Source organism: Cebidichthys violaceus, unplaced genomic scaffold (assembly GCF_023349555.1).
Source record: "Cebidichthys violaceus isolate CVI_PGR_0920_01 unplaced genomic scaffold, fCebVio1.0.p SCAF_7, whole genome shotgun sequence".
Lineage (NCBI taxonomy): Eukaryota > Metazoa > Chordata > Actinopteri > Perciformes > Stichaeidae > Cebidichthys > Cebidichthys violaceus.
In genome coordinates this window covers 17,058,290-17,072,470 of record NW_027176927.1, presented here as the reverse complement: position 1 = coordinate 17,072,470, position 14,181 = coordinate 17,058,290, and the positions used below count along the sequence as shown (strand labels likewise).

Genomic DNA, 14,181 nt, shown 5'->3' with positions numbered 1-14,181 from the left:
GGATGCTGCCACTCCGACGTCACGCTGCGAGTCGTGGAAAACAAGCTCTGCTCTCACAGGCTCTGCTGTAATGACAAAATGGAGCCTATTGCACACAACAGGGGCACTTAAATGTACGTACAGATACCGAGGGCTAGTTCTGTAAGTGCACCTATTGTATGCAATAGGATTACAGTTGTTGTTGTTGCTATATATATCTATATATATAGATATATATATCTATATATAGATATAGATATATAGCTATAAAGCAGCAGCAACAGTTCCACCCTAACATTATTTGTATCTCCATTGCAGAGAGTCACTGTTTTTTATTGGACCACTACCTCGAGGAGCACCGGGGTTTTTCACTTCAACATAACCAACGCCAAGTGTCTTGTCCCAGTGCAGCGCTCCCTATTGTGTTTTCATCATTTGTTGTTTATGTCCATTGAAATATTGCATTTAATCATAGTTAAATAAAATAAAATAAAATCAAGGTCCAGTAATGTATGCAAGGTGCAGCATTTTGGTGTTTCCAGCCTCCAGATAAACCGGCGCAGAGATAAATTCTGTTGTCTCGGTAGCAGCTCGGCAGCTGAGTGTAGCCTATAGGCGCTGCGATAGCAAAAATCACATTTCAGTGTCTAGTATACAGGTAATTGAAATTTGTAAGCGCCTAGGGAAGATATCAGATGTGTGACCCAGTCTGTCCCTCATATGACCGATAGCGTGCCACAAGCCTTTGAGGCGTTATGTCTACCTGGTTGAACTGGCGGGAAAAAGGTCAGCGGGAAATATCGTGTCCGACATTGACCCGACGACCCGAGGGCTTTACGCACAGGTCGAGGGAGGGGGCCGCGTTGTGTGGATGTATGTCTCTTGCTGTCAGGGTGTAGCTTCAAGGCCGGTCCTTGATATAAATATGTGTCTGACTGTTTGAAATATGTTGCAAGCACACTACTCTGTTCGTCTCATCAAAAACACTGAATAGGTTCAGAGTCGTAAGCAGTCATGTGCTCGGGATGTTTATCTCTAGAATATTTGATGAGGTCAGCGCCTGACATCACATCAGATCTACGGATGACAGCCAGCCGTCAGCCGCTGGTTGTCGGAATGAAAGATACGTTTGAATTGATCGTCATAAAATTGATTTCACTAATAAATGGTTTGGCGTCACCAACAATGACAGACGAGCAGGTATATCACCGCTCTGTTTGATGTGGTTATACGTGATTCTTCACGTGTGAGTGAATGACAAACAGTGTTCACATTGGGCCTGTTTGTTTGCAGATCCAACCCAGTGGTTGATAGTGGTTCAGGTCTTGGGCAGCTGTTGCCGTTGAGCCCTCCTAGTTTAACTGTCATGCTGACGTGACTTCTGCTGATGACATAATCAGCTGGGCTTTGTCTTCTCGTGTCGTCCTCTGCTGGAGCGTTCCTGTTAAACGTGTGTTTTAAGATTCTCTTTCAGGTTTCATAACTGAAAACAGTTTGGTATGTTTATACAGTTCATAGTGCAGTTTGTATGGATTTACTGTATTCTTATCAAGCTGTCACAGCTTCTGTCTGACTGATTGAACTAACCGTGTGGATAGGTGCACACCTCCCGGTTTGTGTCTCTGCTTTTTCTTTTGCACCATTTTGCACCTGAAATAACATAATGTAGCACACAATACACATCCATCCACATCATAATGCGTCTCAGTGTAATCTAGTTCAGTTCTGCCTGAAGCACCACCTCAATCATACCAACACGTTTGTGTTCACATAGGAGCCGCTGGTCCCGCGTGACGCCCGGCGTGTTTAGATGCCTGGTTTCACGTGCGTGTCGGCATTCATGCACTCTATTCCAGTTGATGATCATAAACATGATAATTAACAAAGAGCTGGCAGTAGACTCTGAGTCCATAAAGAAGGCTCCCGGTTCATTTGTGAGCATCGCGTCTTGGTAGCCTAACACTCGAGCTGACGCGCTTTGCATATCTTATTTTACTTTGCACCATTCAGATGTCATTAAGGTACAATGTGCATCTGTCTTGTTCGTTTTAATGTTTAATTATTCTGTCAGAAATAATGGTTGCAGTCGTATTTCAAACAATAACTCTGCTTCTTCTGTAAAGAGATGAATTATTCATGGCGCTCAACCTTTGCCTCTGGCGCTGCCTGTAAACATACAGACACAGCGACTCCCCCACAGGATTCCCCTCTTGTTTAAAGTAAGTTCAGCGGCTAGTATCTCATCTCATTTCTCCTGTACTGTGGACTCTTCTTACCTATAGACAGGGAGACTGACGGTTGCAATATTTTGACAAGATAAACCCACATCCTGTACACGGAAAACAATAATTAAAAAACATGTGGATACACATTTATCTTTGGCAAATGCCAAATTGGTAAAAGTAAATTGGTAGATGATTGTCATAATCCATTTACATGACGGACATTTAACCTCTTAGTTAACTCCTGATGCTCTCCTTATCATCACAAGAGTACTACAATAAACACACCTAAACTAACGCCGGATCTTATTGGATAACCGTTACGACGCCATATTTTTTTATTTTATTGTAGTTAACTATGCAAAAGCTGCATTGCATCCAACGGTAGCCTCTCACTGGAGGGATGCTCATAATGAGTCATTGGACGATTCGATTTCATAGACGCAACATTCCGTCACCTCTGTTTATGTGCCGGAGGCTTTTTATAGCTCCAGTGTATTTGTCTATATAATACTAACAACAACATATGCATATCGGTTGCCACAGAATGTGTCAGGAGGCGAGACGGGAGCACTGACAGATTGCAGTAATAAATCTGGGCTGTAACAAGATGGACAGAGAGAGAGAGAGAGAGAGAGAGAGAGAGAGAGAGAGAGAGAGAGAGAGAGAGAGAGAGAGAGAGAGAGAGAGAGAGAGAGAGAGACTGCAAGAGGTACAGGGACTAACTGCCAGGAAGAGGCACATAGATCTCGGGTGGATGTGAAAAGGCTCAGAGAGAAAGAGTTAGATGTGGAGTGATAATGAGCGAGAGAGTTCTAATGAGCGAGACGGAGAACGAGAAGAGAGGGATGGAGAAACGGAGAGCTGCCGAGAGCGGTCGTAAAAAAAAAAAAAAAAAAAAGAAAAGCGTTGACCCCGGGGGCTGATTGTTGACTCATCAGTGATGTTCACTGGAGAGTCGGATCAGGCCTGGGGCCACCCTGCTACATGATTTGCTACATCCCACACAAAAACCATTACCTTGTCTGTCTGTATCAGCGTTCAGTATTTACACTAGACTCAGTGTGATTAACCCAAGGTGGTCTGTGAGCTCTGCTCCAGACACACCTTGATTTACAAAGTCCTGCTGATGGGCTTCACAGGCGTGTGTGTGTGGGTGTGTGTGTGTGTGTGTGTGTGTGTGTGTGTGTGTGTGTGTGTGTGTGGCTCAGAGTTCAGCATTGGTCATCAATATGTTCCTTTGTTCTTGAGTTAAACTAACGTTGTAATAGATTTGGACGGGATTCAAAGTTACAATTGTGAACGAATGAAGGGACATGGACAAACATTGTTCAGCCACTGTGGATGTATAAAGAAATAAAGAAAACCATCTTGTTGTTGGTTTAGACTATGTTGGTGTTTGATGTCAACATTTGACCCAGAGACGCATACATTAGCGTGAACATAAAACCCTTCCAAAGGTCTTGTAATGTGTGATTTTAACTCTGGAGCACAGGAGCCTGGGAATATGAATACAGTCCCGTCGAGCACTTACTTGAATGACTGCATTGACTGGATTTGACAACCTGTGGTTTTAAAGTTGATGAGATTCTGTGCACCCATTGTGCGAGTGTGCAATGGTTTGTGCCGTCTGTCAGATCCGCCCCCGAAGAGAACTATAAGCTGTTTCATAAGTCGACAAGTAAAACCGCTGATGAAGACCCAGGCAAAGAAAAACAGCAAAAAGAGTGCGGCTAGAAAGGTCAAGGTAGCCGTTAACGTCTCCTCTTCCTCCCTCCTCTCCTCTCTCGAGGTGACCAGCTACTTACAGCTTTCAATCCGCAGAGAGAAGTCTCTGGGTTTTGTTTCTTACCCGAGATAGAAGCCTAATGGACTGGATGCGGCTTGTGCCAAGGTGCAGCCGCATACTGCCTGCCAAAAGGGCTGATGCAATTTCACTGTGATAATGGGTCATTAAAAATATATGCGTCTGTGCTGTCATACGATCCCTCTGGTTTCTGTAAATGAGGCTTGTGTATTCTGTCACGGCCCAGAATCTCAGGAGGCCCGTGCTGCCACCGAGCAAAGACGACAGGTAGCTCCTCCATAATTCATAGCCAGACGGACTAACATATGCTTTCATTTTCCTTACCTTTCGCCGCTGCTTGTGCTGTGAGTGTCTTTAACACCTTAGTGAGCTTTGTGCATTTTTTGCCTTTAGGCGCATGTAGCTAATGCAGTGGCCGTGGGCGAATACGGGCTCGCATTACAGTCCGGGTACTTCAGTGGTATCCTGAGCGGCTGCTTTTTACAGCATGGCCCCGTGATAGTTTACCTGAGTGGCTCTGTACAAGTATTTAATCTACTGCCATCGTGGCCTCGTAGCTTGACTGACCGAAACATGTTTTTATGATAAATGCATCATTCCAATTGCAAACATGTTGTGATTATTATCACAAGATCAGGCCTGGGGCCTTCCATCAGCTGATCACAAGAGTCATCAGCTGATGGAAGGCTGAATACTCTTAATAAGAGATGTGGACCTGCACTGGCCTCCCGGTTCCATCACGGTTCACCTGATACTGCATCACATCCTGCATGTTCTATACTGCTGGCATCTCTGTCACATCTTGGCTAAGTTGGCGAATTGATAAAGATACACAAAAGTGTTACATGGGAAAGGTTTTTTTTTTTTCAGGGATAATTGAAATTGGAGAGCCTCTTTCTGCTCGACTGTTGGACAAAATCCCTTTTTAAAAACTTTTCGACAGAGGCGAGGGCAGAGGGAGAGCGAGGCTTTGCAGAGGCAGTCAAGGTTCGCTGATTAACTTCCACATGATACCTGAGAACCAGAGCCTCTTATCTCACTTTTATACTCCATTTTAGATAAATACTCCACCAAACCTGCTCACCACTGAGAAGGAATGCGCTGGCAAGGCTGTGTTGAGGTTTAACCGTAGCTGAATGAAATGGAACGGCCGCTGATGTAACCTTGAATATCTAATCGCAGGTTCTGCAGGACAGTGTGGACCTGACGTGATCAACCAGTGCTTTGCTTGAATCCTGTCACGTGAAGATGTTTTCAGCTAAACTGTTCTGTGCAGGAGAAAGTCAACAAGAAGCAGAGGAAGGGTTCCTAACCCGGTTTCTCTCTCTGCCTAGACTAACTTCACCGCGGTCTGAAGTCGACCCGAGTTGTTTGTCGGTTGAGTAAATGGGTAAAAACAACAACATATGAGTCTTGTGAGGCCACAGGGGTAAAATAAGGCTTCTGATGAATGGAACCCAGAAGCACATTGGTTTGTTCAACTCAAATGGCAACAGAGGAAGGACTTCACAAAGGAGCCTAACAATCACACTCGTCTCTCCAAGCGTCTGCTGTCTGTCGCGGTTTAGAGAAACATCAGTTCATATAAGCTGGAAAGCATTTCGATGCGATGAACATCAACATTCTTTGGAGACGAACTTGATAAAACGTAAGCGTGTTGTCGTTTGGACTCGTCATTGCAGGGTAAACACGCGGTATTAATTGCGGTCCTGTTCCGTTCAGGTGGATCAGGGCCCTTGCACTGTGCATGCTGGCTCACTGGGATGGCTGTGACACTCTAAATAGAATGGCACCATAACTCATTTCATCAGCTGCGCCTGTGTTTACCCTGCAATGACATGTCAAAATGGCTGATGTGAAAAGGGCCTGCTTCTCTTTTGCTACCAGTGTACACATAAACAAGATAATACACACAAGAGGATCTTCTCCTGGCCGGCATACACACGTCTTCTGATAATCCATCAACTACACACAACACGCAAGTGATCCAGTGGGCCGTGCTCATTCATTTTGTAGAGGGGAGATCAAATAGCAGAGAGGGAGGGTGGAGAGAGCCGGAGACCGAAGGAGCCTTTTCCAAGATTCTGACATTTCTCTTCCCTGCTGTATTGTAATGATCCTATATCTGCAACACATGCCCTTGTTTTGACAGGCAAAGGACTCCAATGCCAAAAGTGGAGACTGTAAAGAAGCCGGATGAAAGCAGAGAAGTGCAGCCATAGTCTATAGTGGAGGGGCAGTCGCATTAAGCCAATCAGATACGCAGCCTCTTCTGCTCTTCTTATCTCTTCAAGACATGTTCAGCTGATGTCTGCCGCAGTGTGGAGCATACTGTCAAACTCATTCATTAACTACAAACCCATTTATTTAAGCAGACATAGAAGGAAATCTCCTTCCTTCAATGGGAAGAAGACGTTCAAAAGCCAAGCTGGTTGTGCATTTAACAATGTACAGATTCAAAAAGAAGGGATTGTATTGAACAACGCTTTTACCCAATGATTATTTATGACATCGCACAGGAGATACATACCTCATCAAAGGTCTGTGTACAGCTCCTCCACTGATCTCACTTTGCTGTGAAACCAAGCAAAATGCCAGACGCTCCTGTTTAATATCACAACGGTATCGATGCACAGAGAGGCGTAAGCCTTGTCCCTGGTGAACGTTTAGCATGAATAAACATATGTAATGGGTTAATAAATATCTCATGGTAAAACGTGTTATTAATACAATATGTCATCATTGAAAATCAAGGCAAAGAAAATGCACCACATTCTATGAAGTGTTGGAGCCTTGCCTGCTCCACACGGTGCAGGCTGCTGGTTGTGGTGTGATTGTGTGGAGATGCTTTCTTGACATTAATACCTTAAACTTCGATATTTTCAACCTGGACCTTCTTTTTTTTTTTTCCTCAGTTTTTGTGACTAAACGGGCGTGAAGGAATCTCCCGGGGCAACTCATCACTGTCAATTTACGTCCACTAAAAGTTGACCGGCTCAGATTGTTGTTATAAGTGCCTGAGAACATTATTGAAAGAAGCCAACAGATAAATAAAACCCTTTTCTTAGCTTTCGCTTCAACCGGTCTGCAGGAGAAGTCTCGTCGTGGAATCTGTCGCCGCCTCCTCGTTGTCAAAATCAGCTAAATATAGAAGACACTGGAAGTCTTTTAGATAGCACGAAGCTACACTTTCTATACTCTGAACACCATTGTCTCGTGGCGCTCTCTTCTCCAACTTACTTGCGTTTTCCACAGAAATCTATTTCTCTGTCGGATCCTTTCCATAATGTTGTCAGATAATAACAATATGAGCCTGTCGGTGGCAAAAACAAGCGCTTCTACATTGACGGTGAGGAATTTCCCCGAGCAATTAGGTTGCAGCCCGTTTAGCGGCGGCCATCTGTAGCGCTCTCCCTCAATACCAGTTGATTAGTCACTTAGGTACACAAACACAAATTGAAAAATACCCTCTTTTCAAAAGTTATCTTTATTAACATCATCTGAGAACCATTCAGACACCACATCGTACTTAGACATCGCCGCTGACCAGGAGCATCCGTTCATCGCCGCTGTCTAATCTTTTCCCAATAGATTCTGGGAACCAGCCTTGTCACAAAGCACTCATCATCCCAAATGCGTTCCCCTCACTTTCTCTTGATCTCAGCCCAGTGGATCACCTCGGAGACGGGGGATTTTCAGTGTGAACGCACGGCCAAGTGTCTGCAGGAACTGTGTGTATCGGGTCAGAATGAACCAGGAATTGGGAAACACCATTTTGTTGAAAACATGCCTCAAAGAATTTACTCTGTTTTGACGCAGGAGTCTCTTATGCAACTCTTGCTAGGTGTATCTCACAAAGTGAATATTAAAGTGTTAGCTGTACGTGACTGTGTTCTCCTTACAGCCCCTTTAGTTTTCTGTGCCTTACTCTACTGTAGGATCGCTCACACGTCATCGCTGTAATCATGATTCATTTAAACAGTCCCCTAAATCCATTAGTATCTGTCAGAACCCACCGAAGGTAGTAGAAACCGTCGCTGCCTCTTCTCTTGTCAGATTTCTCTAAATGACTGCTTTCAGAAAGGAGAGTTAGATTACCATCACACGGGAGTAGGATCAACTTGTAATTGTACTTCTTTTTTTCATTATTTAAGCCCAGCAGGCATAGCGGTATTAGATGTAGGAATGCACTAATGTCGTGATCTAATACCCAAAGAGCCATCTGATTAAAGCGACTTAACTGCTTTGGGATAATTCAAGGTGAAGATGCAGGCGTTGAAATGTTGTCTATTGTTCAAGTGCATTAAGCTTCACTGCCATGACTAGACCCAGAGGACAAAAAGATCCATCATAGTCCCGCATAAATTAGGTAACAAGTTTACAATGATTTATTGACTTAATATCTGGACGTGATTACAGCAAAGCAGCAGATTGGAGTCATGCATCGCTGGCTGTGGATTAGAGGCAGAAATGAGAGACACTGTACTCTGTGTGTGTGTGTGTGTGTGTGTGTGTGTGTGTGTGTGTGTGTGTGTGTGTGTGTGTGTGTGTGTGTGTTCACAAAGCAGACGGAGAGAGAGAGAGAGAGAGAGAGAGAGCACGGTTCTTGGTATGCTAATACCACAGCAGTGAGCCGTCCCTAAGGGGAAAATCATCTCTTATTCAGGCTGTGGTTCAGCCACGGGCGTTCTCTCTGCTCACCAGATAAAGAAGCAGGTCCGCTCTGTGTGAGTGCACTTTCTCCTTTGTGTGTGGCCTGCACAGGTGTGCATGTGCAGTTTTCTTTTATTTGCTCTGTCATTTGTCTTTGGCCGTTGTGTGCGTTCGACATGTCTCATGTCAAACAGAGTAAGAAGTACCCTTATTATGAGAACGGAGTACAATACGCACACTCGGTCACACTCGGTCACACTCGGTCACACTCGGTCGGCCTCTTTGCGGTCGGTCCGAACCGGCGTCGCGGCGTGTCCTCCGGTGGCCGTCGGGGAGCGTTCGGTCTCTGGGCTTCTTGCCCCGTCTGTCTGTTATGTGGCGGGTCTAACGGTTTGACGGTGCGGTTCTGTGCCAGAGAAGAGCCAAACTAGTGCAGAGTGAAGATAATAGGAAGCTGCTCCATAATTCATAGCCAGAAGCACAAACACATGCTGCCTTTTATTTTTCTTTTTTTTATACCATAAGCAGTTACCTCTGTTACCAGTGTTTCTAGTAAAAAAAGAGAAAATGTTTACATCTTTTCAAGTGGGTCTTGTGTCGTGGATATTTCGCCTGGAGGCGTGGAGACGTAGCTTACACATAGGCTCAGCTATTACGGATCAAAAACAGTAAGCAGCTTCAGCAGTTCAGTTCCTCACAGTGTGACCCAGTTCTAGTTAACATGCATGTATGTCTGCGTACCGGTTTCTTTCACATCGTTTAAAACCTACTTTATGATCATGACACGTCTATTTACAAACGGATAACACAATTATGCTTGATGGAGCTGCGCGTTAGACGAGCTCTTGCTGTTTAGGACTAGTGTTTCTCACCCATTAAACAGGAAGGTATTTCATACTGATATTCTCTCTGTGCTCCAGCTATGATGGTGCTAATTACCAACTATTATTCTTTTGAATGAACTCTTTTCACATCATCCCACACACTGGATTCTTGAAACTAAGTGAGACAGTTGGGAAATCATTTTTTCCTGGAAAGGTTAAATATCCGTAGTTTTTAATAAATTGTCATAACCTGCTCCTCCTCACAAATCAGATTTCCTTCTGGTTGTGATAGCTGAGCAACACGCGCCTCAGTGCCAGCGGTGTGTGCTGCACGCACGCAGCCAGTGCTGCTCCATGTGACGGTGTAAAGTATTACGTGACGGGGGTTTACCTAAACCGCAGTGAGAGCCATGTCGTGTGCACCGCCTCCATTAACCACCAACACTGTGGCTGTTGTTGCCTGTCTGTTGATGGATATAAGCTGGCGTTTGGGGAAAAACACAGTGAGCATGCTAATGAGCTCAGCCCCACGGTGCACAGAAAAAATAAACTTATTGCGGTAATGGCCCATCTTCATCAGGTTGAAGGTTAGAGAGAGGGATGAAAAAGAAGTGCATGTGCACCAAAGGGCCAGATAGAGGCTGTAGTTTTACAATTAGTAATGCGCGCACACACACACACACACACACACACACACACACACACACACACACACACACACGCACACTTCTTTTACGCACAAACACACACATGGGATGACAGATGTAACGATCCAGTGGAGTACTGTCTCCTCATTTGGTCGGAGAAAGACGTGATTATCTCTCAGAGGCGTGTACACATTGATATAATCAGGAATGCTTAATTGGAAATATTCATGCAGGACATTATTTAGACAATTCCCTGTTCATTATCAGGAGTTCTCCGTAGTTCCCCTTAGTGCTATATATTGTGTTTTTTTGAAGGATAAGATGTAATCATTGCTCTTGTAATAAACAATAGTGTTCTTGTGTGATATGTAATTAAGTAAAGGAGTTTAATTAAATTAAAGGTCAGACTTTGCAAAGACATTGTCCAGATGCCCTAGACTGCACTAGGTTAGCTGGGTTGCCGGTTCTACCCACCATACATATGTTCTCTTTGAATTACTCCTCCTGTGTTCTCCTTTGAGGAATGAAACCCAAAAGGAAGAAGACAGGACCCTCCTTTGTGTGTCTCAGTCAGAGGACAACTTGTTTCCACACAGACAATAAAAACACAGACCATCAAATAGTTTCTTGGTAGAGCGTATTTGCATAAAGCAGTTCTATCACATGCAGACTGGAGTAAGTCTTTGGTGCTGCTGGGGCTCTCACACTGACACTGACACGCCCCTCCAGCGACCCAACGGTAGAGGAGCAGCTCTAATGTTCCCCCAAAGACCCTTTTCCTCTTCAACCAATGCAAAATAACACTAACATTACTTTTGATTGATTACAGAAGGGACGATCAAATGGGATTTTAGTTGGACTTTAAGGATCCGCTCTGTATTGAGCGCTACTCTCCACATGTCTCCACACTGAATAGAGATGCATCACTCTGAGGAATACCTTACTATTGTTAAGTAAATGCCACATAAAGGTTCACAGTGGATGAGCGGATATTACTTTACTTCTAACGGTGACCTTTATGGAGCTAATGTTCAGGAAGCATGCTGTACCCAAAAATCACAGTTTTATTTACAACTGCTGCTCAACCAAACTGTTTCTTCACATCTGAGTGACGTTCATTGGGATTTTAAAGACTCCCCGTTTAAGTGCATGTGTGTGCATTAGGGATGCCATTGTGAGGAAATGTACCTGTTGTTAATAATAATAATAATAACCTACTCTGTACTGTGACTCTGCTGCTGCTGCTATTTTAGTTAAATGCAGTTGGGGTTTTTTTGGATCAATATTTTCCTGCGTCTTCTCAAACATTTGTAGAATTACTCTAATGTTTCTTGATTTCCTAAAACACATTGACATCAGCTGCCATTCCTGCCATGTCTGTAATGAAGCTGACCTTATCCTCACTGTCTCTGTGTCCCAGATTCTCTGACCCACTCGCACAAACGACAAAGTCACAACGGCACATGAAAGTCACATTACATGGCCGATCCTCTGATTCGTTGTTTTGGGATTCATCGTCTACGTTTTGCCATATTAAATTCATATTTTGTCTAAATGACAAGCATTGGGGCGACTGCGGTTCAGGGGGGTGGAGCGGGTCGTCCTTTAATCTCAAGGTTGGCGGTTCTATCCCCGGCTCCTCCCGTCAACATGTCAGAGCGTCCTTGAGCGAGACGCCGAAGCTCAAGTTGCTCTCCAGGCGCTCTTTGCAGCAGCAGTGCTCCTAATGCTGAGGATGGATTAGATGCAGAGGTCGGACTTCATGTATGCACGCATGTGACGGTGAAGACAGTTTGTATCTGTCGTGCTTCTGCTAAATGTGCCTCAACAACTTTAAAACTGCTGCTCTGTGATATTGTAAAACATGTCATTTGTAGCAAAATGAACTCAAATAGATATCAGTAGATTGTCCATAAATTCTGCCAATCGTGTTTCATTTAAAGTTGAAGTGTTTTGACTATCCTCTTGGGAGAGACGCATGCTAATTAGATTGTATTCCAGTGAAAACAACATTAACCTCTGTGTTTATGGTCCGAGGTGTCAGCAGCAGCAGCCCGATTCAAAAGATTCAAAAGATAATTATTTGTAATCTCACCACTTTACCTGATTATCTCCTTCCAGGGAGAACATTCAGCCCCGGTGAACGGGCTGAACGTTGACGTGTCATTGTTCTCCTCGCTCCTTTCTTGCAGTGCTGTTTGGTCAGTTTGTGGTGTTCCAGACTTTGACCAGCGATGTGGTCGATATCTACGACGGATCCTCCCCAGATTCAGCTCTTCTCTCCTCCATATATGGATCTCACTCAGGTACAAAACACTGGAACCTTTATACCCAGTATTTGTTTTTAATATTTGTGCTTCCAGCTCGTAGGTATGAGTAGTTCTTTCAAGTCAAACATCATTCGGCACTGCAGGCAAGAAATAAAATCCATCTATCACTTCATTTCAAATTAAAAATGTAAAATCCTAGCAGCTTAATTCTGCCAAGGATAAATATTCTTTCCCCTTCATTTGTGTTATGATGATATAATGAAACATAATCATGAGACATAATACCTTATGATTACAATTGCATAAACTCACCAAATTAAAATAACAAAAGCAAACCAGCTGTTGTAAATTGTCCTACAAATTAATCAGATCTGCCATTTCCAGCAACACCACTGAAGATGAACTGAACTATAGATCAGATTAGATTTAAATCACATTGACATACACACAGCTGAGTCGGTATTCTTCACTTTGTTACGCAGTCATAAGGTTTATGTTCATACTTTGTAATTGTCACTTTGTGTAAACAGCATCTTGGACTAATGATGTCTCCTTTGATTTCCTAACCTAGGCGAGACGCTCCCTCTGAGTTCAGGAAACAAGATAACGCTCAAGTTCTCCACCAATGGAACAGAAACTGCCAAAGGATTTCACTTTGTTTACCAAGGTACGGCTGCCTTTTCTGATATTTCCAGAATTTTCATGTGGGAACTCATTGAGTGTATTGAGTGCGTTTGCCTGCTTTTAAAAACCCCCCAAAAAAGTCATCACACAAAAGGCTGTTGAGCAGGGTGCCATTGGCTGTGGATGGGCATGGCTGAGCAGATCAGGGTGATGTGGAGTCAAACAGCCTATCCTGGCACACTAGACGGGAGAGACTAATGACGTGCGAGGAGATTCACAAGGGCTTCACCGTCCCTATCCGCCTCCTTCTTCTTGTCATCTCTCCGGCTCCCTGTTGTCGTTCTCTCTAGCTCCACCCACCCGCCTTTTTGTCTTTCTTCCTCTCATGCTCGCTTCCTTTCCTCTCGTCCCTAGCTGTCCCCCGGACAAGCGCCTCTCAGTGCAGCTCGGTCCCTGAGCCCCGGTTCGGGAAGCGGATAGGGAACGACTTTGGCATCGGCATGGTGGTGCTGTTTGAATGCAGTCCAGGCTACACGCTGCACGGCTCCAACGCCATCAGGTGTGAGGCCGTGCCCAGTGCCCTGGCCCAGTGGAACGGCACCGTGCCCACATGTGTCGGTAAGCGGCCTCATCTTCCAACCCTCGGCTCACCCCCTGCATGCGCACGCACACACACACACACACACACACACACACACACACACACACACACACACACACACACACACAGATCAAAAAGATGGAGCAGGTGCACAAAAAACGCTTGGTGTCTTTTCTTTTTTCCTAGTCATTCCTTATCTTAATGTCTGTCACCCGTTGCAAAGCATCCACCTGCCTCTGGTCCTGATAGTTCAGACAAGAGGAAAGAAGCAAGGACAAACAATACAACGGTGTCACATCAATCTGTCTCTCAGACAAGGGATTGTTGTCCCTGTGCCTTGCCAGACTAATAGGAAAAATAAATAGAGTTATGTGAATATGTCCAAGAGCCCACACTCTAGATAACTTTTTCTATGTAGCGCACATCGCTCACGCACCACACACTTCCAGGTTACAGTTTATTATCTAATGCAATTCAATACAAACAGACCTGCAGCAGAAGACTCTAATACACCGCCGTCCCATATGTGTGTAATGGAGGTGAATGAAAAGTCA

At 44.4% G+C, this 14,181-nt stretch overlaps 1 protein-coding gene across 5 annotated transcripts in view; it reads left to right on the top strand.

Annotated features, from left to right (window-relative positions):
- LOC137891710 (CUB and sushi domain-containing protein 3-like) overlaps window positions 1-14,181 on the top strand; it is a 197,386-nt gene that overhangs the window by 97,679 nt on the left and 85,526 nt on the right. For all 5 annotated transcript variants that reach the window (XM_068736465.1, XM_068736464.1, XM_068736461.1 and 2 more), the window contains 3 exons: window positions 12,325-12,438; window positions 12,974-13,069; window positions 13,441-13,644. In XM_068736465.1, coding sequence (XP_068592566.1) covers window positions 12,325-12,438; window positions 12,974-13,069; window positions 13,441-13,644 — 414 coding nt within the window. The remainder of the gene's footprint in view (window positions 1-12,324; window positions 12,439-12,973; window positions 13,070-13,440; window positions 13,645-14,181) is intronic.